This window comes from Spermophilus citellus (assembly GCF_964194105.1).
Source record: "Spermophilus citellus genome assembly, chromosome: X".
Classification (NCBI taxonomy): domain Eukaryota; kingdom Metazoa; phylum Chordata; class Mammalia; order Rodentia; family Sciuridae; genus Spermophilus; species Spermophilus citellus.
Genome location: NC_138190.1, coordinates 116,450,742 through 116,475,261, shown reverse-complemented (window position 1 = coordinate 116,475,261; position 24,520 = coordinate 116,450,742). Strand labels below are relative to the sequence as shown.

General features: G+C 38.8%; 1 protein-coding gene across 1 annotated transcript in view; it reads left to right on the top strand.

Annotated features, from left to right (window-relative positions):
* The window catches only part of KIAA1210, a gene marked incomplete at both ends in the record, with an annotated part of 70,215 nt that overhangs the window by 28,356 nt on the left and 17,339 nt on the right, over window positions 1-24,520 (top strand). The window contains 5 exons of the mRNA XM_081277741.1: window positions 25-95; window positions 6,083-6,251; window positions 13,440-13,566; window positions 13,888-14,025; window positions 18,457-18,612. Of these exons, the coding sequence (XP_081133867.1) occupies window positions 25-95; window positions 6,083-6,251; window positions 13,440-13,566; window positions 13,888-14,025; window positions 18,457-18,612 (661 nt within the window). The remainder of the gene's footprint in view (window positions 1-24; window positions 96-6,082; window positions 6,252-13,439; window positions 13,567-13,887; window positions 14,026-18,456; window positions 18,613-24,520) is intronic.

Here is a 24,520-nt window from a genome sequence, read left to right as displayed (position 1 = left end):
CTCTTGCTCTGTATTTTCTTTTAGTGATCCTAGTATGGCTGAGTCACTAACTGATGTTCCTAGCTGTACAGAAATTGTGGAGACCAGCGATGAGGGTAAGTCACTCAATAAAATCGTGATAACTAAAACTAGATTTACTGTGTTCAGCTCCTAGGAAAAAGAATCAAGTTGTAAAGCTCCTAGGAAAAAGAACCAAGTTGTAAGAAAATAAGTTCATATGAAATTTCTAATAACAATAGACTGACTTCATATATACTTTTCAGTTTTCTAACCTTTTCTCTGTCATCTCCAACTCTGATGGTCTGTCGGTGTGTCTGCAATCTTCTTTGGAAAAAAAAATCAGAATAGCCCATGACTTGACAGGTTCAACTGAGGTTTTATGGTAGATAGTAATCCATGTTTAACAAATGGAGGAATTTGGGATTTTAGGAGTAAAGGGGGATAGGAACAAAAGATCCCACCTCACACTTCTGTTAAATAAGATTCAATTTACAAAAAAAATTCTCTTTTACAAAACTTAGCAGATATATATTCATTGTCTAAATTGTGGTTCCTTCTCTGAGTGACAGGTGTCATAAATGGAGTAGTAGAAAAGGATATAAAAGTGACAAATAGTGATAAGATTTTGCTATACACACAATAGAGAAAGACACAAAGTGAGACATTGCTTTTAAAGTCAGAACTGAATTTAACAGTGGATTGGTTATTCTTCAGGTTGTTTTTTCTTTTTGCTGAGTTTTCTTTAGTTGTATATGGTGCAGAAGACTTTGTTAAGAAGGACAGAGAGATTGGAACCTCCTTGTGACTTCCTGGAGGTCTGACTTCACTTAATATGTGGGTCAAGGGATGCTGAGAATGGTCACCGATCCTTAAATGCAAGACTTGTGTCTTCTTCATCTCTTTGATACTGCTGCTTAGTTTTAAGTCTCAGAGAGAGTGATCAGGCACTCCGAAATATTTAATAAGTGAATGGATGAGTAAATGAATGAAAGGTCTCCTGACCAAGGCAGACCCAACTACCAAGCCAATGGATCTATCGTTGAGCTAGACAAATGCCTACAGAAAAGGGTGAGTGTACATTAAGGAAATGCCTTTTCTCTGTTCTCAAGATTCTTTCAAGATAAAAGATTTAGGTATATTTTTAGAACTAGTCAGTGCTGGAGAGAGAATAATATGGCTACTAGGAGGTTAAAGGGGAGAAAGGTTAGTAAGACATGTTTTCTTTAACCTCTTGTTCCCTTTCTCATCAGCTCTGAACACTGGTCTTGGTGTTTGCAAAAGAAGGACAAATCATACTGAAGTTGACCTCAAAGTTTTGCAGTTTGGTACATAGTATGTGAGCTAATTTCAAGCAGGGTAAAAGATGTTTTCTTTTCAGGTAGCAATGGTTGTTCCATTTTTAAAGCTAAATTCAACCTAGATGGGCTGCCTACATGTATGGTGGATAAGCAAATATATAACTAAAAAGCAACAATTTCTTCTTTGGATTTAGCTGTGATTTCTTTGGGTTATTTTCTGGCATGTAACATGCTGTAGGCTTTCACGGGTGATAATACTGAAAGCTATTTGCTGTTTGGGAATACACAGTCCTTGGGCTTGGACAGAGAAGTCAATGGCTTTGTTATAGAAGAAGTCCAGATAATTGTCAGCTCTCAGTTTTCAGTTCACTGACCATGACTGCTATTCTTTTTGGTGGCATAAGTTGCCCAGTATATAGGTGGCCTATGTAAACACTGCTGAATACAAATATGGGTTTTGATTTCTACCTGCTGTCTAGGCCTATCTATCCTTTGTACTTTTATTAATTTTTGAAAGGCAGACTTTACAGGGCTCAACTTCTGGTAGTATAAAGGCAACACTTTAAAAAGAAAGCTTGAAATGCTTAATTATGGGTGCTGGGGCTGGGGCTCAGCAGTAGAACGCTTGCCTTGCCCATGGTAAAGCACTGGGTTCGATCCTCAGCACCACATAAAAATAAATAAACAACAACAACAAAAAAGAAATGCATTTGAATATATGTCAACCATGTTGAATTCCATCAGGGTTTCAAAAGCAGCATAGTACTGGGTGTGGTGGCACACTCCTATAATCCCAGTTGTTCAGGAGGCTGAGGCAGGAGGATTGCAAGTTTGAGGCCAGCCTTAGCAACTTAGTGAGGCTCTGAGCAACTAGAGAGACCATGTCTCAAAATAAAAAATAAAAAGGGCTGGGAATGTGGTTCAATGGTTAAGCACCCCTGGGTTCAATCTCCAGTACCCTGCTCCCCACCAAAAAAAAAACCAAAAACAAAAACAAAAAAACATAGCATGTGGATTGTTCCCAGATTTGCATCTCATTTCCAGAGCTGAGACCAGAGCTCATCTCCGTACCTGGAGACCTATTGAAGTCAGGATTACTGGGGTGTTTTAATCAAAAGCAAACTGAAGAGGCTGGGGATATAGGTTTGTGGTAGAGTGCTTGCCTAGCATGTGTGAGGCCCTGGGTGTGATCCCCAGTACTGGGAGAAAAGAAGTAAAAAAAAAAAAAAAAAAAAAACAGAATGAAGATTTAGACTCCTGCAACTGACATATTATGCCTGGCCACGGCAACAGGTTGTCCACTAAGGATGTGATCTCACTGCTGTGGATCAACAAGCTGCTAATCCACCATGTTTGGCAGTTACCTTCTCTCTGTGTTGTCCAACTCCATGCTTACAAAAGCTATGTGACTTCCATACTATATGGAATGGAAGCATTCTTTTCTTCTAGGGCCATGATTGAAAAGACACACCTTGCTTAAGCTGTTTTGAATCCTTGTGGGAAATAAGTTCTTTTTTCCTTATCAACAAAGAATGAAAATTTGGGAGAAAATTGGAATATATGTATGTTCAATTTTAGTACATGCTACAGTCACAAGTCACAAGTCATTTTCTTAATTCAGAAACATAAAAATCTTAGTGCATAGTTTTGTCTGTTTGTATAATGATCATGTTTGGTAAATTTGGTTTCACAGCCTGAAGAGGTAATTGGAAATGCTTTATTCAGCTATTCAGTGATTATAGATTGTGGAGCTACTGGCTATTGATTCTCCTTTCTTTGTCTTTGCTGATTTATGAGAAGCAGGTTTGCAACTCCAAATTCTCTAGCTTTGCCCTCCTCTCTTCCATTCTGGGGGTTTAAAGCAAGAGAGAGAATAGTCACTGTGTTTCCAAACCTAGTGAATGTTCAGACCATTCTTTATACTATGTTCTGAGCATAAAGGTTTGGAGGCCTGGAGGATACCCACTTGTTAAGAATCAATAAATCTTGTTCCTTCGGTTTGGAAAATGGCAGTATCTCCCAAGGGGCTTTCTGTTTGTGAGAGACCATCTGCCCAACTCATCCTCCTTGGGTGGGAATTACTTACCAGTGTGTTGGAGGTGGTTCAGGCTGGCTTGGGAGATGGGGCCCATCTCCTTCCCAAATGTCATGTTGGTAGCTTCAAGTTGGTCATAGTGGATGTGTATTTGCACCACATCAATAGGCAAATAATAGGTATCAAGGAATTTTCCCAGAGAGTTTGTTGTGAAGTATTTTCTAGCATCAAACTGTGAAATTGTCATTATATTAATGAGAATTTTACAAAAATCCTCACAATTCCATAGGTTTTAGAAACCATTTGGAGGTGAGGAGATTAAGACAGAAGGCCAAAGAGCAAAATAGAGATGATTTTGAACCAGCCTACTCTATGCTGTATACCTCCTAGAACTTTCACATGAAATCCTCATGGTGGTTTGTGAGGTTAAAGGTCATTTTAAATATACCCAGATGTGGGGACAGTAACTAAGATATAGGGACCATATCTTATTCCTTTCTCATTGACACCCAGAGCAGAGTAAGTGTTTGACCTTAATAAATATTTTGGAATAGATGAATGAATTAGTGGACAGACTAGAGAGTATTCAGATGCAAAACTCATTGTGATAACAGTCAAGTTTTATTTGTCTAGAGAAAAGAGGCATGAATTGTACAGATTGGTGGGAAACTAGATTTAATGGCATCCTTGAAGGTTAGAAAACTGACTTTTTCTTTCCCCTGGTACTGGGGATTGGACCCAGGGGTACTCTACCACTGAGCTACATCCCTAGTCCTTTTTATTTAGTTAGTTTTTTGAGATAGGATCTTGTTAAATTGCTGAGGCTGGCCACATACTTGAAATCCTCTGGCCTCAGCCTCCTGAGTCACTTGGATTACAAGTATGAGCCACCATGCCCAGCTTAGAAACCTTTCTAATAGGAGTAATTAATATATAAATAGGTCATAGCATTTCAGAGCTAGAGGGAACCCTAGGTAGCATTTCCAAAATTGCATTTTGCCAGATATTCTGCTTATGTGCATTTGGGAGACCATATTGTTGCCCAGTTTCTTCATTAAACATAGAAACATTTTTTAATTTTATTTTTATTTTTTCTCCACTTTTATTGGTGCATTAATTTGTACACAATGGTGGGATTTGTTGTAATATATTAGTACATGCACACAACATAACAATATAATTTGGCCAATATCTCTCCCAAGCGCTTTCCTCCTTCCTCCCATCCTCCCATCCCCTGGTACCTTTCTTCTATTCAACTGACCTCCCTTTTCTACACATTAGCATTTTGAAGTTTCAGCAAAGTCTTATTGGAAAGCAATGAACTTTGTCTAATTCAACATTTCCCAGATTGCCTGGTTGGCAGATCCCCTTTTCACATAACAAAATTTTAGAGCATGCCTCTGAACACACTTCGGGAGATGCTGAGCCAGTGTGTTTTCCTGAGTCCCATAGGGATTGAGTGACTTACCCAGAGTAAAGTCACAGAGCCTACTGATATCAGATTCAAGCCTTGGATTCCAGATTTCAGATTCTTGGATGGTACTTTCCATTATACCATCACACTTTTCAAAATGGCAGCTGTATTGAAAACTCCCTAGTACAGACCTCTCACCACCACTGCAGCACTGCTATGCTGGTGAGACCTTCCAGAGACCAGACTGCTGAATATTGAAATGAGACACCTGAGTTGGTAAATCATTGCACTGAGAGAAATAACAGCTACTTCTTTCCCTCTGAAGAATGTAGGTTGAGTCCCCTCCCCTTCTTCTCTTCTGCTGATATAGATATGTACATGTGTTTATTAGGAAATTAAAGAAAGCCCAAACAGAGAGAGCCTTAGGGACATTTAAAGCTCACATTTCTCACTGTTGCCCTGGTACTTATTATAGATGGAGCAAACATTAATTTATCTGCAAATGCAAAGGGCAACAATTGTGTAGATAAATCCAAACCAAGTAGCAATAGTTGAACAACATGCACAGCAGTACACACGCTCACACATACACATGCATACACACACACAGACAAACACACTTTGGAAAGCCCTTTGTTACCTGAGTTTGACATAGCTTTTGCACAGGCAGCTTCTTCACCTGGAAAACCCTTTCTTCTTTCCTATTCCCAGCCCTCTCTCTTGCTCATAAACTCCTTCCTCAAGGAAGTGTTCATTCACCATACCAACCAATGGCACTCACACTTTAGGTCTGCATTTTTTCAGCACATAGTCTGGGTGGTATCAGCTCCTGCTTAGATTTTTTAGGGTTTGAAAGTGGTTTTCACATGTGTGAACTTGGCTCTTCCACTGGATTGCAGTCACTCCAGCTACCAGTGTGGTATCTGGGAGGTGCCAAGTGCTTCCACTGGCTCAATCATCACTTCATGCAAACGAAGTTCTTAGGAAAAGAAAGAGGTGTGTGTGCATTCACTACTGTGTGTGCTGTTCAAGTATTGCTGATTGGTTTGGATTTATCAGTGTGCATATTAATTAATGGTTGAAATTGAGAAGCAAGTGAATACCTTGTTTGACTTCAACAGAGGCTGCATAAAGCTATGGTTTGGGTTGCTTCTTTTGCCAGCATCTCAAATACTTGGTTACTGAGTTTCCAAGAGAGGTAAAAACCAAAAGAGAGGTGCAGTGGGCCCTGGGGGTGAGATCCACAGTGTTTGTTTCAGTTTTGAAGGCTCTGTCTCCTTTCCTACCTTTCCTTCCTCTATCACACTCTGCCTCACTTTCATTTCTCATTTTCAGGAAAAAAGAAATCCAAATTTAAAGCCTTCAGGAGCTTTTTTGGCAAGAAAAAGAAAAAAGACCCTGATGACCTACAGGGAGGGAGACTCTTAAAGCCATGTTTGTCCAACAGCAATATTAACACCTCTTCTCTGAAGCATGTTGATGATTACCAACCTGGTGAACCTAGGTAAGCTCAGGTAGGGGTGGGCAAAGGGACTGGGTTGGGATAAGGGCAAACAGCTATGTCTAGACCCTCCTTTGGCAAATTACCAATGGATATTTGGTCTCAGGGACTCTTGGCCTCCACGGTGCTAGGGGTTGGGCTTGCAGCCATTGCCAAGGCAGCTGTGTCCAGCGCCTCTTTTTTGTGCACACATGTATGTTTGTTGTCTGGGTCGTCTGGGTTAAGCATCCCAGTGGGTTAGAACATGGTCAACGCACACGCCATTCCTCAGGAGCACTGGGTTAGAGGGTATAGACAGATCCAGGAACCCTTCCTGTACTAGCTAGAATAACTCGAGATGTGGGGCCTACAGCTAATGAACTAGAGGCCTATTTTGTACCATAAGTATGGCCTACGTCATTCAGAAGGTTTAGTCTGGTTTGCGTGCCTGGACTGTAAGCTGAAAATCTAGTCAAGGGGAGCCAGATCTCAAAATGAATGATTAAAATCCCAGATATTAAAACCGTGGAGTTGGAGGGGGTGGGACTTGAGCATAAAAATCCTTGCATTGCCATAAAAGTATATAAGCAAGCAAGCAAGCCCAATCCCATGCTCCCTCCACCCTAGTAGCCTAACTTGTCACAAAGGGTATATGTGGAAGACTTTGAGCTACCACTGCCATTTCTATTCAGGTTTTTAAAAAATCTGCAGTGCCCTAATTTTAACATCTTATTGTGCTTTTTTATCTGGGCATCTAGTGCCCCCAGCTGTCCCTGGATCCATTGAATCTTTTTCTATGAAGCTCTCTTGGGACTGTTTTCCTGGCCTTAAACTACAGAATTCCTGGACTCCTGACAGAACTTACCAGTGCTGCCATTCATGTTCTCAAGGCTTTGCTTGATGGCAGTGAGACAGCTAGCTACCATGTTATGCTGCTCTTAATCCCTCCTTCCAACACTTCTGTGACATAATGGCCTGATAATATATATGGCTTCATAAGAAAGACCTTAAAGAGTGCATTCAGAGTAAGGAGTTTGTGGTAGCCTTGCCATGCAAGAGATGGTTTTGGATACAGAGGCTTCTTCCATATCTCATAAGTAATGGCATTATAGACCATTGCTTTATAGACCATAACTATAAGTAAGACGTAACACTGGCCTTGCTAAATACCAGAGAGTGAGGAGGAAGGGGTGTCCAGGTTTACTTTCATTGTCTCTGAAAATTCATTGGACTGTCTCTACCAACGTTCTACAATCTCCCCTTCTTACTTGCAATTTCTGCTTCGAAATGATCCATTTACTCTGATGTATTCTCCATATTAAGAAGTGTGTGTGGGCTGGGGTTGTGGCTCAGTTGTAGAGCACTTGCTTGGCACATGCGAGGCATGAAACTATTGTGAAAAAAATTCTTTAAGAACAAGAAGTGTTTGTGTATGAGAGTGGGAGAGAGAAAGGGAAAGAGATTGATATCCTTTTGTAAGGAGCATAAATGAACAAAAAGAGGGCTGTTGATGTGGCTCAAGCGGTAACGCGCTCACCTGGCATGCGCAGGGCACTGGGTTCGATCCTCAGCACCACATAAAAATAAAATAAGGAAGTTGTGTCCACCGAAAATTGAAAAATAAATATTAAAAGAATTATTATTCTCTCTCAAAAAAAAAAAGAACATAACCTTGGGTTCTGAAGATCACCCCCAACCCCAATCTCTTTCCTAATGTGCTAGGGACGAAACCCTGAAGAATTTAGGGAGATTAGCTTCATTTTTCATCTACTGAAACAACCAATTATAACCAAACGTATTGGCAGCTTTCTCCTGATCTGTAAAATAGAACTAGTATCTATTTCCAAGACTACATTAAGATGTATCTGATAGAATAGTCAAATCCCATTCTTCATTTGATATCTTAATGGGTGTTGTAATGTTCTTTATTGCTCTTAATTAAGGTTGAGATTTTGTTTGGAGTTGTAGTTTCTTCCTCTTTCACCTCCTCCTCCTCCTCTTCACTCTCCTCCTCTTCCCCCTCCTCCTCTTCCTCCTTCTCCTCCTCCACTTCCTCCTCCTTCTCCTCCACTTCCTCCTCCTTCTCCTCCACTTCCTCCTCCTCCTCCACTTCCTCCTCCTCCACTTCCTCCTCCTCCTCCACTTCCTCCACTTCCTCCTCCTCCTCCTCCTCCTCCTCCTCCTCCTCCTCCTCCTCCTCCTCTTCCTCCTTCTCCAGAGAGCAGATCAATGAATACCAGATATGTTGGGGGAAGGATTTTGGTTTCTTTTTTAGTATTTTTTTAGTTGTGGATGGACACAATACTTTTTAAAAATTTTTATGTGGTGCTGAGGATCAAACCCAGTCCCTCATTATGCTAGGCAAGGATTTTACCACTGAGCTATGACCCCAGCCCAGAATTTTGGTTTCTGACAAACTTGGCCACAGCTGATACTAATGTCATCTCTTGATCAGGAAGAGTTTGGCACTATAGGACCAGTTCCGCAGCTTCACTCTGGCTGATGCACAGCATGGAAATGAGAGAGTTTTCTAAGCCCACTTGTAGCCTGAGATTTCCTTTGGGTTTTTCTGCACAAAACACAGAAGGCAAAGTAGTTACAGATGTTATACTGGTTCTCAGCCTGATTGGAGCCAGCAGGCCATAGAGCAGCACTGAATGAATGATATGTATGCATAATGAGTCTATGTGGGTATATACACGTGTGAAAACAATCTCTGTCAGTGCTAGATCAGTTACATATGCCCATTAAGTGTTAATCCAGAGAGTCACCTTACTTTTTTTCTGGACTACTGTTTTAGTAAAGCAGAGTGTGTTTCCTTTATTATCAGGGCCATTTGGATAGCTGAGTTTTGTAGAGATTAAGCACACCTGTGTGCAGGCCCCACAACCAGATAGGCTTACAGGGACAGGGCTAATGCCAGCCCTATAATATCCAAATTGTTTCTCTAGTTACTATTTGTAGACAGATTTTTAAAAGTGCCAACCTACAATTATTGTTTTGTAATGAAGGTAATAAGCATAAAAAGTACTCAAGTTTAAACAAATTTATTTTATCTAATTTTAAATCATTTCCATCCTTCCCTGAAGAAACCTTATACCATTAACCATCAGTCCCCATTCCCCTCTATCCCCATCCCTAAGGAACCAGGGATCTACTTTCTTCCTCTGTAAATTCACTAATTCTCAACATTTCATATAAGTGGAATAATACAAAGATCATCTTTATTTCACTTGGCATCTTTTCAAGGGTCGTCCATGTTGTAGTATGTAGCTTGCTCGCTTTCTTTTCCCTCCCCCTTCCTCTTACCCCTTTCCCTTTCCTTCCATCCTCTCTTGCCCCTTCCCTCCCTGCCTTGCCTTCCTTCCTTTTTTTTTTTTTTTGAGAGAGAGAGAGGAGGGAGGGAGGGAGGGAGGGAGGGAGAGAGAGAGAGAGAGAGAGAGAGAGAGAGAGAGAGAGAGAGAGAGAATTTTTATTTATTTTTAGTTTTCGGTGGACACAACATCTTTGTTGGTATGTGGTGCTGAGGATCGAACCCGGGCCGCACGCATGCCAGGCGAGCGCACTACCGCTTGAGCCACATCCTCAGCCCCCCTGCCTTCCTTTCATGCTTAATGTCATCTTTGCTATGCATATATGTATCTTCCCCACCTAATAGGAATAGCTTCATAATTTTGTATTTTTATTGGAATAGAATTCACATGCTATAAATCCTACCTTTTATGTGTGTAGCCATTATGATTCCCCAAGTTTAGAACATTTTATCACTCCCCAAAGAAACCCTGTACCCACTAGCAATAATTCTTCATGCCCGCCTCCTCTTACCAACTACTAGTCTGCTTTCTGTTTCAATGGATTTGCCTATTGTGGACATTTCTCATAAAGCGTATGATACAATACCTGACCTATTTTGACTGGCTTCTTTCACTCTTTTAATGTTTTCAAGATTCATCCACGTTTTGGCATGCCTCTGAACCTCATTCCTTTTCCTACCAAATATTATACCATTCCATGAATATATCATATTTTATCTATTTATCAGTTGATGGATATTTGGGTTGTTTCCACCCTTTGGCTATTATGAATAATGTTGTTATAAATATTTATATTCAAGTTTTGGGGTAGATATATGTTTTTATTTCTTGTGGGTATATACTATGAGTGGAACTCCTGGGACAAATGATAGTTATATGCTTAACTTTTTGAGAGACCACCAGACTGTTTTCCAAAGTGTCTGTACCATTTTATACTCTCATTAGCAATATATGGGGGTTCAAAATTCTCCATGACCCTGCCAATAATAATTATCTGAAGCTTTGAGTTTATCTATTCTAGACATTTTAAAATAGTATCTCATTATGGTTTTGATTTGAATTTTCTTGCTTATTGATGTGGTTGAGGATCTTTTCATGTGTGTTAGCCAATTTGTGTTTTTTTTTTTTTGAAAAATGCCTATTTAGATATTTTTCATTTTAATTGGTTATTTATATTTTTATTATTGAATTACTTAAGAATTCAATAATAAATGTCCTTATTGGTAAGAGTTCTTAATAGTAAGAGTTTGTTATATATTCTGGATGCAAATCCCTTATCAGATATATAGTTTGCAATTATATTTCCCATTATGTAGGTTGTCTTTTTATTTTCATTTTTTTAATTTGTTCTAAATATTTATACATGACACTAGAATATACTTTGACACATCATACATAAATGGAGTACAACTTCTCATTCTTCTGGTTGTACATGATGAAGAATCATACCAACTGTGTAGTCATATATGCACATAGGGTAATAATATCTGATTCATTCTACTATCCATCCAAAGTAGCTCTTTGCTAGTAATGTTTGAAACACAAATGTTTTTAATTTTTAAAAATATCTTTATTTTTATTTATTTTGTATGTGGTGCTGAGGATCGACCCCCTGTGCCTCACATGTGCAAGGCATGCATTCTGCCACTGAGTCACAACCCCAACACTGTTTTTAATTTTGATGAAATATAGTTATCTATTTTTTGTTGTTGTTCCTTGAGCTTTGGTGTCATGTCTAAAAATGCATTGTGAAATTCAAGATCATGAAGATTTACTGTTAGGTTTTCCTCTAAGAGTTTTATAGTTCTAGCTATTATATTTAGATCATTGGCCCATTTTGAGGTGTGTGTGTGTGTGTGTGTGTGTGTGTGTGTGTGTGTGTGTGTGTGTTTTGCTGGGGATTGAACCCAGGGCCTCATGCATACTAGGCAAGTGCTCTACCACTCAGAAACATTTCCAACCTGAATTAATTCTTATATATAGTATGAGATAGAGTGAAACTTCATTTTTTTTTTTTTTTGCATGTGGATATCAGGTTGCACCAGAACAATTTGTTGAAAAGACTATTCTTATCCCATTGAATGGTCTTGGAATCCTTGTTGCAAACCAAATAAATATAGATTATGGGTTTATGTCTGGACTCTCTATTCCATTGATCTATATGTCTATCTTTATGCCAGTGCTATACTACCTTTCACCTGGAATTCCAAAAGGGATTTCATTGAATTTGTCAATCAATTTGTGGAGTATTGCTATCTTGGCAAGATTAAACCTTCCAATCCATGAACATGGGATGTCCTTCCATTTATTTAGGCTTTCTTTAAGTTATTTCAATAATGCTTTATAGTTTTCAGGGTACATTTTGCATGTCTTTTGTTAAATTTATTCCTAAGTGTTTTATTCTTTATGATGCTGATATAAGTGGAAATATTTTCTTAATTTTATTTTCAGATTGTTCATTGCCAATACATAGAATACAACTTTGTATACTGATTTTATATCCTGCACCCTTGCTAAATTAATTTATTAGTTCTAGTAGTTTTTAGTGAATTCCTTAAGAGTTTTTATTTACAAAATTGCATCATCTGTGAATAGAGATAATTTCACTCTTCCTTTATATTCTGAATGTTTTTTTAAAAATTTCATTTTCTTATTTAATATCCCTGGCCATGAATTCCAATGCACTGTTGATGTAGCAAAGGCAGTTACCCTTGTGCTGTTCTTGATCTTAGGGAAAAAGCATCTAGTCTTTCACTACCAAGTATGATATTTGCTGTGGTTTTGTCATAAATGTCCTCTATCAAGTTGGCATGCACTTATCAGAAAAGGGTGTCAGATTTTACAATGTTTTTTCTACATCTATTGAAACAATCATGTGGTTCTTGTTTTTATTCTATTGATGTAGTGTATCACATGAATTATATTTCAGGTCAAACTAACTTTGCATTCCTCACAAATCCTACTTTGTCATGGCATGTAACTATTTTTACATGTTACTGGATTCAATTTGCTGAAATTTTATTGAGTATTTTTAGATATCTATTCATTAGATATTTTGGTCTGTAGTTTTCTCTTTTTGTGATGCCTTTGGATAAATTTTAAAGGTAAAATAAATTATTATCACAACCCAAAAGGAGTCTTTTAGGCATTTAGATTTCATTTGTTTCTAGATTTTCCTTGATTTCTCCTAACACATAATTGTGGTTGACCTGGCTCCATTCCTAATCAGAATGTATTTCCAATTGGGGGAAGCAAACTGGAGAGGGAAGGAATGGATGGTACATAAGATGAGTTTGAAAATAGGACAGATGTGTCACAGAACCCTTGTGTGAAAGAGGAAAAAATGATAAATGAAAGCCTCTTACATCTGGGAAGATTTTTGCTATTGGAAAAAAAAAATCAAAACAAAAACACTAGAGAGCAATTGGGTGTGAAAGGTCTTTAATAACCTTTTCAGTCCCTATAATTGTCACTATTATATTGTGTACTTTAGATGGGCAAATTGTGTGATATGTAATACATACCTCAATAAAAGTATCATATATATGACATGTTTATAATTTTTAAAATTAAAATTATATAAAAGTACATAAAATAGAAAATGACAATTCCCCTCCTGTCCCTAGTACCATTCCTCAGAGGAAATGTCCTCCCAGACTTTTTTCTTTGAACATAAACTATATATGTATGCAATATATGTGTATTTTTATTAAATACATAAAGAATGGTATTCTTTATTTTTTCACTTAATACCTTAAAAAGAGCTTTCTGTGTCACCATGTATGCATCCTCAACACTCTTTCTGAGGTATCTATGGTAGGCCATATTGTGAGTATACATTTGTCTTCTGTTCCTGTGGCCCATTGCCTGCTTTACAAGACCTTTCCTTTCTGTTCAGGATCAAGAGCAACATGGGGAACAAAGCCCTATCCCATGATAGCATCTTTATGTTGGATCCTGAGATTGAAAGATCAACAGGCAAAATGCACCCCTCTTTGGAATCCCAGAGAGGCAGATCTCTGCAGGTAATGGTGGACTTGGGAATTAGTGCCTAATGGGCCTATTATTTTTCCATTCCCTACTCCTACTCTGCCCATTCCCTGCAAAAGGAGGGAGGAATTTACCTCTGCTTCTCAACTAATTCTACTCTACAGAACTGTTGTGAGTATTGAATGACTAAATGTGACATGCTTACCTATAGCCCAGCACATGATATTGGCTAATATATGATATTTACTTCTCTTCACACATACACAAAGTTATGAAGTTTTAGAAGTTTTAGAAGTTACAGTACACGGTTTATGTGCCAGCATACCAACCCCCAAGTTTTTCTCTTTCTTCCACAGAGAAGTCATGTTTCCAGAACTCTGCCTAGAATTGGGACTAGTAATGTACATGGAGCTTTATCTGGAGCTATGTTTGGAGTTGCCCCTCGATATGTACCCAGAAGTGGAGTCTGGGTTGCAGGTTCCAAGATCACTGAGGTAATAGGGTGAAATTGTTCTGTGCATGGGCAGATAAGTCTGACAGACAGATCTCTGCTTGATTTATCCCTTTGCTACTTACTATGTGACTATGGGCTAATTGCTTAACCTCTCTGAGGTTTCCTTTTCTAATCTACAACGAGTATAAGAGATTTCCTTTTCTAATCTGCAATGGGCATAATATGTAATATCTACATCAAAGAATTACTTGGTTGGAGACTCAGAAAATTTAAGGAAATCATTCAAGATTACCTATATAATAAGTTGTAGACTTGAAAATCTGACTAAGATGTGTTAACTGAGGTATTTTCTTTATCCCAGTTTCTAAGATGCCCAACCTCTTTGTATCTGCTTGTAAAAGGTACAGCTTTAGCCCCAATAAAATACAGGATGTATATAGAATGATCTCTTGCTTCTTGCTAATCTTAACCTGTTTTTTTTTTTTTGTGTGTGTGTGCATGTGTGTGTGATGCTGGGGATTTAAACCAGGGCCTTGTGAATGTGAGTCAAGTACTCTACCAACTGAGCTATATCTCCAGCCCCCTAATCCTAATCATATAGTAGGCATCCATTGCTCAGTCAGATGCTTTTGGAGCTCTGATTCAGAAATGTCCCAGATGGAGCTGCTAAGGGTTGCTGAGGCATTAACCCATAGCAGCTACATCTTCTTTTTCTCAGTTATGTGTGGGATTATGCCCAAAGATTTCCATGTTAAAAAAAAAAGATTCTTGGGGTTGGGGTTTTGGGTCAGTGATAGAGTGCTCACCTAGTATGCATGAGCCACTGGGTTTGATACTCAGAACCACATAAATGTAAAATAAAGACATTGTGTCCACCTAAAACTAAAAAATAAATATTAAAAAAATTCCCATGTAACTGGGAAGGCCACACAAGAAGGACATCTTTTCTACTGGAGACCTGATTACTTTGCATTTAGCAAATAGTAAATTTGACTTATTTATGACATATCTGCCTGAGTCCCCATACAAATTGCCATAGTTTCTGTACAGTGCATGGAAGTTCTGCTAGTTTTTTTAGGCCTGGAGGGTGGAGAAGAAAACACTGAAATAGTTACCAATAGTGATGAATTTATGGTTGTAAAGCCCCTAGGGGCAGCAGACTGTTGCCATCTTGCATAATAGCAGGAAGTCACTTCCATGCACTTTGCAGTCTTCAACTTTAAATATCAATACCAGCTTTCACTTGCCTCCACAGCTACACTTCCTGCCTCCTCATGACCATGACCCAATGCCACAGGGTTATTTCTTACATTTGGAAAAGACAATACCTGTTTCCTGGACATCTCCCTTTCCTCCTCCTCCTCCCCCTCCTCCTCCTCCTCCTCCTCCTCCTCCTCCTCCTCCTCCTCCTCTTTCTCCTTCTCTCTCTCTCTCTCTCTCTCTCTCTCTCTCTCTCTCTCTCTCTCTCTCCCCCTCTCACTCTCTTTGGTACAGGAAATTGAACTCTGGGCACTCGACCACTGAGCCACATCCCCAGCCCTATTTTGTATTTTATTGAGAGACAGGGTCTCACTGAGTTGCTTAGTGCCTTGCTTTTACAGAGGCTGGCTTTGAACTCATGATCCTCCTGCCTCAGCCTCTTGTGCTTCTGGGATTACAAGCATAAGCCACTGCACCCAGTTTCCACCTCCTTTCTTAATCCCAGAAACTGAGAGTCCCACACAACAGAGATATTCCATTTTTTTCAAAGAGTGATTTTTTTGTGTGTGTGTGAAAATTAAGGAACAAAGATTCTAGGGGCATTGCTTCTCACCGTGAAGTGGGTGGGGGAAACTACAGTCACAGTAGCCCAAAGGCAGGTTTTCTTTAATGTTTGGTTTGGGCCAATGCTTAGGACCTTGGCCTGTTCCCTTAGGCTTTCCGCTGGTAAACAGGACTAAAGATAGCAGAGGATGTCAATAAATCCTGAGCCATCAACAATTATATTGACCTCTACATGGGAAACTTCCAGTTAAGTGCCAATGCGACAACTCTAAATGCAGGGTAGTTGATAGCATTAAGCCAAGGTTCCTGACACCCAGTGCTACATAGAAGCTGGGGCAAGTAGGGAATTGGCCAGTGGCTGAGTCCCTTGAAGGGGCCTTCACGATAATGAATTATAGATGACATTTTGAGTAACTAGAGGCTTTTTTTTTTGGTACCAAGGATTGAGCCCAGGGTTACTTAAACACTGAGCCATATTCCTAGCCTTTTTTTCTAAATTTTTTTTAATTACCAATGGACTTTTATTTTATTGTTTATATGTGATACTGAAAATTGAGCCCAGTGCCTCACACATGCTAGGCAAGCACTCTACCACTGAGCCACAACCCCAGGCTTTCCTAGCCATTTTCATATTTTATTTAGAGACAGGATCTCACTGATTTGCTTGGGACCTTGATAAATTGCTGAGGCTGGCTTTGAACTCATAATCCTCCTGCCTCAATCTCCTAAGTGGCTGGGATTACAGGTATGTGCCACCACACCTGATTGCAATTAGAGGCTTCTGAGAGAGGAAATTTAGGTTTGTAGTTGAGTCAGAAATACCAAGACTGAGACAATTTTATTCCCTGCCAGATATTTACCTGATGCCTTCTCTGAAGTGTTAGGAATATGGATTCATAGATTATTCTCTAAGGCATTTTCTGTTCTCTTTATTTGAGCACACATGGTTAAGAAGATGTGACAGCATATTAATAGTATCTTTCTGCTATGTAATCAAATTGAATTCAGTTATTTAAGAAACCAAGACTACAAAGCAGTATTGCTTATTATTCTCAGGCCCAATTTGCCCTCTGTGGCTCTTCTTAAGGAGGCAGGCACACCATCTGTTCTGGTTGATTCTTTTTAACTTGGCCTTCTGTATGGGATCTCCCCTTCCCAGCTCTTATAGGTCACACACTAGTGTGCACAAAGACTAGAATGGTTAAGAACACAGGCTCTCAAGCTAGACAGACCTTTCAAATGCGTGCCCTGCCACTGAGAGAATTTGGGCCAATTACATCGTCTCTCAATGTTTGTTATCTTCATATATAAAATGGAGACCAGACTAGCAAATACCTCAAATAATTGTGAAACTTTAAGACATACATATATGGAGAGCTTTCCCAGATAAGCACATTGTAACCAATTAGTAAAAGTTATTTGTCATTATTTATAATTATTATTATTGGTACTGGGTTTGGAGATGGTTGATTTGGCCTCTTCTCAAGAGCCCCCAATAGAACTTGGTAGTAATAAGGGTGCACTGGAGACCCTGATCTAAAGAAACTCAGAGGCAAAACTTTGGCAAGCCTCCCCTGTTGCCATTTTTCTTTGGCTACAGTGTCTGAAGGTTATGCATCCTGAGCCTGGCAGAGCCTACAACAGAAAAAAGCATGTTAACTTCATAAAAGAAAGAATCTTGCTTTGTTTGTTGTTGTAGGTCCAGCTCCTAGGATTGGGCGTAACACATTGTAGATGCTTATACAGAATTTGTTTAAAATAAAATCATGGATTCTAAACCACATCAAGAGGACCCTGGGGAAAAAAAAAAAAACAGTGCCTTGAAGTCAAGTGTCCCATCATCTTCAAATTGGGATTAACTAAGTTAGTCTGCCAAAACACAAAGAAAATTCAAATGACAAATTTTTATTCCCTTAGAAAACCAGAACTAGATCTGTAGATTTTCTTTCCTTTCTGTTTCCTTCATTCCTCTTTTTCTCCCTCTTCTCCCTCCCTCCCTCCTTCCCTCCCTTCCTTTCTTCCTTCTCTCTCTCTCTCTCTCTCTCTCTCTCTCTCTCTCTCTCTCTCTCTCTCTCTCTCTCTCTCTCTCTCCCCCCTGAGGATTGAACCCAGGGCCTCACACATACTAGGCAACTACTCTACTAATGAGTGACTCCTTTAGCCCTAGGTCTATAGATTTTCTTTTTTAAAAAATCCAGAAAAATCAATCTGGACAGAGATAAGATAAGGAACAAATAACCAACATGTAGTCTAGACAATTCCCAGAATAACAAGAGCAAGGATAGTAGTTTGGATGCCAATCCCAGATCATAACCCAAAGAGTCACTTCCATAAGAATTGAGCTTCCAAAGGCATGGCTGAAGTTCAAACAAAGATCAGAATCAAGAAAGATTTGTAGTTCACATCAGTAATGCAATGTCACCAGAATTCAGTTTTGATCAAACAAGCAATGTGAAGTTTCTGTTTGGGGTTTGTCAAATGTGTGCAGCAATCCAGAGGATAAACCAAGGCTCTTAGCCTTTGATTTAAGTTGGTCCTAGAAGTGAGGTCAGAGAGGTAGGAGATTGTTTCCTGGGTCTATCTATTTTTTCCATTTTTTTTTTTTTTTGGCTTCTTAGTCCTTCAGCAATTAAGGAACAAGAAAATACCAATATCTTAGGGGAAAGTACACATTCCAACTTTTCCCTTCTATTCCCCTCTTTGTCAGATCCCACCACTGCGCCCGCGCCAGCCCAGCATCAGCCCACCTCTTATCCGTTCTGGCACAATTTCTAAGGACTTGGAAGAAATGTCTGGTGATGATGAGCTACCTATGAACCCACAAATGAAGGCTTCATCACACAAGATCTTGGCAGCAAAGAAGGTATTAGGCCCCTCCTGAAGAGGGCATTATGGGGTTGGTAACCCATTAGAGACATAATTTCTTCTTGTGTTCAATTTTTCCTGCTGTAGCTAAACACGAGGAGGGAAGTCAGAGTGATAGTTTGGAGATGGAGCTGTCATTCTGAACTTTTGATTTGCATGGTGGTTTACACTTTCCATCCAATTCTATAAACCAAATAATCACCACCATTTTAATTCATAAGCAACACAGGACAGTATGTCAGAAAAAATAGTTTACAGATGTTCTTGGTTATTTTATCAAAATAAAAATAGAGATGGTGGGGCTGGGGTTGTGGCTCAGTGGTAGAGCACTTACTTAGCATGTGTGAGGCCCTGGGTTCAATCCTCAGCACCACATATAAATAAATAAATAAAATATTGTGTTCAACTACAACTAAAAAATAAAAAAAAATCATACTTAAAAAAATAGAGATGGTTAAGGGAAGCAAAGCCTATACACTTGCAACCCACCCCCCAAAAAAACCCACACAAAACCTCAAAGGTTAGGGTATGTAGTATTGTTAGATAGACACATATCCATATGAAAAATCAGCTGAAACATGAAATAGCAAGGGTATATGCATTTCTTATGTTTAGGTTTGTCAACCAAATAATATCTATCAACAACTGGAAAATTAATAGATTCTGCCCATATAATTTCTTTCATTCTCAAATTAATGTGTATTTAATTTAACTGGTTGTGGAACTTGGAAGGGCTTTTGAAGTGATGTAGTGTTTAGAACACTTAAGTTTGTAAACAAACTACAAAGTAAACCAAAACATAATTTATAATAAAGATAATTGACCAATTGGAATAAAATTCATATCAAAGTTAAATGATCCTATGAAGAGAAGCAGCCTTCAGTTATATATGTCAAAAACATAGATTAGGGGTTGGGGTTGTAGCTCAGTGGTAGAATGCTTGCCTAGTACGTGTAAGGCACTGGGTTCAATCCTTAGCACCACATTAAATAAATAAATAAATAAATAAATAAATAAATAAATAAATTAAAGGTATTGGACCAAAGTTAAAGCACAGACTGGTAGTCAGCAGATGAATACTCATTGATTTATGGAGTTAGCTTATGAATATACAAAGAGTGCCCCTATTGATGAGTTAGGATGGACAGTCTGAAATTCAAGTGGAAGGACTGAATTAGATAACATTTTTTTTAATCATGGGAAACATTTTTATTGTGTTAAAATTTACCATTTTAACCATTTTTTAACCATTTTTATTAACACATATTAATTGTACAAATTAATGAGTTTCACTGTGACATTTCCATGCATGTATTATCGTGAATTGATCCTGTCCACCTTCCCTTCTATGTTGTTCTACATCATTTCTACCCTTTCTCTGTCTCTTCCCATTCCCACCAGCCCCTTCTAGTTCCTAATAGTTTCTTTTCTACTTTCAGATCATCTTTTTGTTTCTACATATGAGAGAATATATGCAATACTTGTCTTTCTGAGTCTGACTCATTTTGCTTAACATCATGTCTTCCAGTTCCACACATTTTCCTGCAAAAGACAAAATTTCATTCTTCTTTATGGTTGCATAATATGCTATTGTGTATATGTACACCATATTTTCTTTATCCATTCATCTACGCTGATTCCTTATCTTGGCTATTATGAATAGTGCTGCAATAACATAATAAACTGGGTATCTCTTTTGTGTGATGACTTCATTTTCCTCAGGTATATAACTAGGAGTGGTTGATCATATGAAAGTACTACTTTTAGCTTTTTGAGGAACCCCGATACTATTTTCAATAGTGGCTGTAATAATTTACATTCTCATCAACAGTGTATAAAGATTCCTTTTTCTAAGTTGCCAATATTGGTTCTGAAATTGCAATCCTCCTGCCTCACCCTCCTGAACTGTGCTCCACCATGCCCAGATTGATGAACAACTTTAATATTTTTTGATGACGTTTAGTTTTGTCCATTAGTTCTTTTGATATTAATTTTTTTAGTGTCACATCTAATTATGTAATCTAAGATCATGAAGATTTACTCCTGTGTAAATAAGAGTTTTATAGTTTTAGGTCTTATATAGGCCTTTGGTCCAGTTTTACTTAATTTTTGTATGGTGTGAAATAAGGCACAGTTTTCCCAGCACCATTGTTAAAAAGATTCTTCTTTTCCCACTGAATTTCTTGCCACCTTTATTGAAAATCGATTGCTTATAGATGAATGGGTTTATATCTGGATTCTCAGTGCTGTTTCTATTGTATTGGTAAATGTGTTAGTCAGCTTTTCATTGATGTGACAAAATACCTGAGAAGAACAATTAAAGGGAGGAAAGATTGATTTTGGCTCACAGTTTTGGAGGTTTCAGTTCATGGTTGCTTGGCCCCTTCACTGTGGGCTTGTGCTAAGGCAGAACATCACAGTGAGGATGGTGTGGCAGAACAAAGCTGCTCACCTATGGCAGCCAAGAAGCAGAGAGAGAAATAGAAAAGATCCAGGAACAAAATACACCCTTTGAAGGCACACCCCAGTGACCTACCTCTTCCAACTAGGCCCTAACTCCCAAAGAACCTACCACCTCCTGGTAGTGCTGCCAGCTGGGTTCTGAGACTTCAACATATGACATATTGGGGGGTATTCCATAACTAAAGTATAATAGCTAATGACAATTATGTTATATTTCCCTAAGGTTGCTTCCTTCTTATTATGTCTCTTGAGTTACCTCTGATGGCTTCATCCAAAATACATCTTTATTTTTTTTTTTACAAAAAAAATCTCTGAAGACCAGGGCATCTTTTTTTTTAATCTTCTCATGTATCAAAGGAGAGCAAGATGATCTCTCCCAAGTATTGCATGGAAAGTTGCAGTTTACAAAATGATTTTGCACATAGAGGTACATTTGATTCTTTCAATAGCTCTGTAAGGTGGATAGGAAAGATACTATTATTCCCAATTTAGATTTTTTAAAACCCTGAAGTTCAGAGAGATGAAATGTCTTGGTCAAGACCACAGGTCCAATTGGTGCCAGGGGAGGTGGGGAGAAAGAGTTGAGACTTGAACCCAGAATTCCTGCCCCAATCCCGAATGCTTTTCACTGAACCATGTGATTCCTACAAGATATGTAAATATGAACAACCAATGCCTATCAATATAAATAGCACTGTTTTTTTTAGTATTTATTTTTTAGTTTCGGTGGACACAACATCTTTGTTTGTATGTAGTGCTGAGGATCAAACCGCACGCATGCCAGGCGAGTGCACTGCCACTTGAGCCACATCCCCAGACCTAGAAATAGCACTGTTTATTAGTTAAAACAATGGAATGATTGACAGCTACTTAAACTGTAACATTTAAATAACAGCTAATATTTATTGAGACTTTTTATATAAAAGGCACTGTGGCAAGTACTTTCCATGTATCATTTTATTTAATACTTGGAACAACACACCAAAGTATATATTACTATTATCCCCATTTTACAGACATAGAAACTGAGACTCAAAGAAGTTGGGGAACTTCTTCAAAGAGCCAATCTATGGTGTGGCTAGGACCTCAGACTCAATTCCAAAGTCCATGTACTTGTGTGTGTGTGCATGCGCGTGTGTGTGCAGTGCTAAGGATTGAACCCAGGGCCTCATGCATGCTAAGCACATGCTCTATCCCTGAGCTATGCCCTAGGTCCTCCAAACCTGCATTCTTTTTTCTATAAAAGTTAAGACATTGCAAATTTCAGAAGGGATGATGGGAGGGGGGCTGCAGGGAATATCTGAAGTTCCACTCCTGGAACGTGATGAGGTTTTTGAGGAAAGTAACAGCTGCAGAAGCACTCTCAGGAATGGCTACATAAGCCACTTTGATACACTTAGAGAATTGAAATCTCAACAGCCAATATGAGGTCTCACGCCCTGTGCCAGTACTTCCTAGCACAGAAGCCTCCCCCCAAGAACAACTTTTCCCACCAAGAGATGCTTCTGCTGGAGATTTCCCGAGACTACGTGCCTTTCCAGCTTTTGATTGAATGCAGCTTCCTGGCATTCCAGGCTGACATCTTCCCAGATAGTTTCAGAGTGTATTTGACCCCAGAGCAGCAGCCTTTCCACCAACTATTTGATGAAACCTGGGCCTACATAGCCTCTGGGTGATGCTCACAAATAACAGCCAGTGTTTTCTTTTGTCCAATAAGACAACTGTCCTGCTCTGTCTCTTTCCTCAAGTGTTTCCTTATCAACAGGAAAGGAAGTGGGGAAACAGCATCATGCCATAGAAAAGGAAGATATTAAAAGGATGACCAAAGGGTAAATTGACTGAACTACTTTGTGCTGGGTCTAGATACTTGACAGAAGGAGAATATGAAGCCAAAATGTGTTTTAATTTTCCAAAGATCTGTCCTTACCCCAGCTAACAGCAAAGGAGTGTATGGCCACCTATCAATCAATGCCAAAGGATCTCTTCTCCTGGTCCAAGGTCCAACCATGTTTCCTGGGTTAGTAGGGCCAGGCCTGGCACTGATTGGGGCAGATGTTGAGGCAAAAGGAACTTATTAAATCCAGATGTTAATTAGAAGATGTATGTGATAAACCCCTTCTAAAACACAGGAGAATTGAAAATTTCTCAGTCTTCCTTAATAATATGCACATTTGGTACAGAGAGGACATGTTGGCTGTCAGAGTACAGGAAGGGAGGAATAGGGTTGCAGAGGTTGGGGAAGGAGAGGTAGAGAAAGGAGTTCCATTTCCTCTACTCAATTTTTAGTCTTTCCAGGAAAAGTTCAGTTTGCTTTCTCTGGTAACTATAAAATCCTGTGGTTGGCTCCTGTGTTCACTTTTCTAGGTTACTCCTAACCAGTAGGGCTGAGGGAGAGGAAAGAGCCTAATAAGGAGCTCTACTTCCCAGAGGAAATCCATGCATTTCTGGCTCCTATTCTAAGACATTTGGTGGGATTAGGAACTTCCTGTACTACTTCTTCTTCTTCTTTTTTTAAATGTTGTACAAGAAGTTTCTTAAATTTGTTCTTTTTAGATATATATGTCAGGAGAGTATATATTGATATATTAAACATGGAGTACATCTTATTCTAATTAGGATCCCAGTCTTGTGGTTGAACACCATGTGGAGTTTCACTGGTCGTGTATTCATATATGAACATAAGAAAGTTATTTGTGATTCATTCTATTGTCTTTCCTATTTCATATCCTCCTCCCTTCCCTTCATTCCCCTCTGTCTAATCCACTGAATTTCTATTCTTCCCCCGCCCCATCACTTGTTGTATGTTAGCATCCACATATCAGAGAGAACATTCAACCTTTGTTGAAAGTCTCCAGATCCATCTATTTTCTGACAAAAATCATAAAGTCATTCTTTTTTTATGGCTGAGTATATTCTATAAACCACATTTTCTTTATCCATTCATCTATTGAAGGACACCTAGGTTGGTTCCATAGGTTGGCTATTGTAAATTGAGCTGCTATAAACATTGATGTGGTTTTGTCACTGTAGTATGCTGATTTTAAGTCCTATCAAGGTGTGGAGTAGCTGGGTCAAATAGTGGTTCCATTCCAAGTTTTCTGAGGAATCTCCATACTGCTTTTCATAGTGGTGGCATCATTTTGTAGTCCCACCAGCAATGTATGAGTGTACCCATTTCCCCACATCCTCACCAACATTTATTGTTATTTATATTGTTGATTATTGCCATTCTGACTGGAGTGACATGAAATGTCAGTGTAGTTTTAATTTGCATTTTTCTAATTGCTAGAGATGTTGAACATTTTTTTCACATATTTGTTGACTGGTTGTTTTAGTCAGCTTTTTCACTGTTGTGAATAAGACCTGACCAGAACAATGACAGAGGAGGAACAGTTTATTTGAGGGCTCATGGTTTCAGTGGTCTGAGTCCATAGATAGCCCCA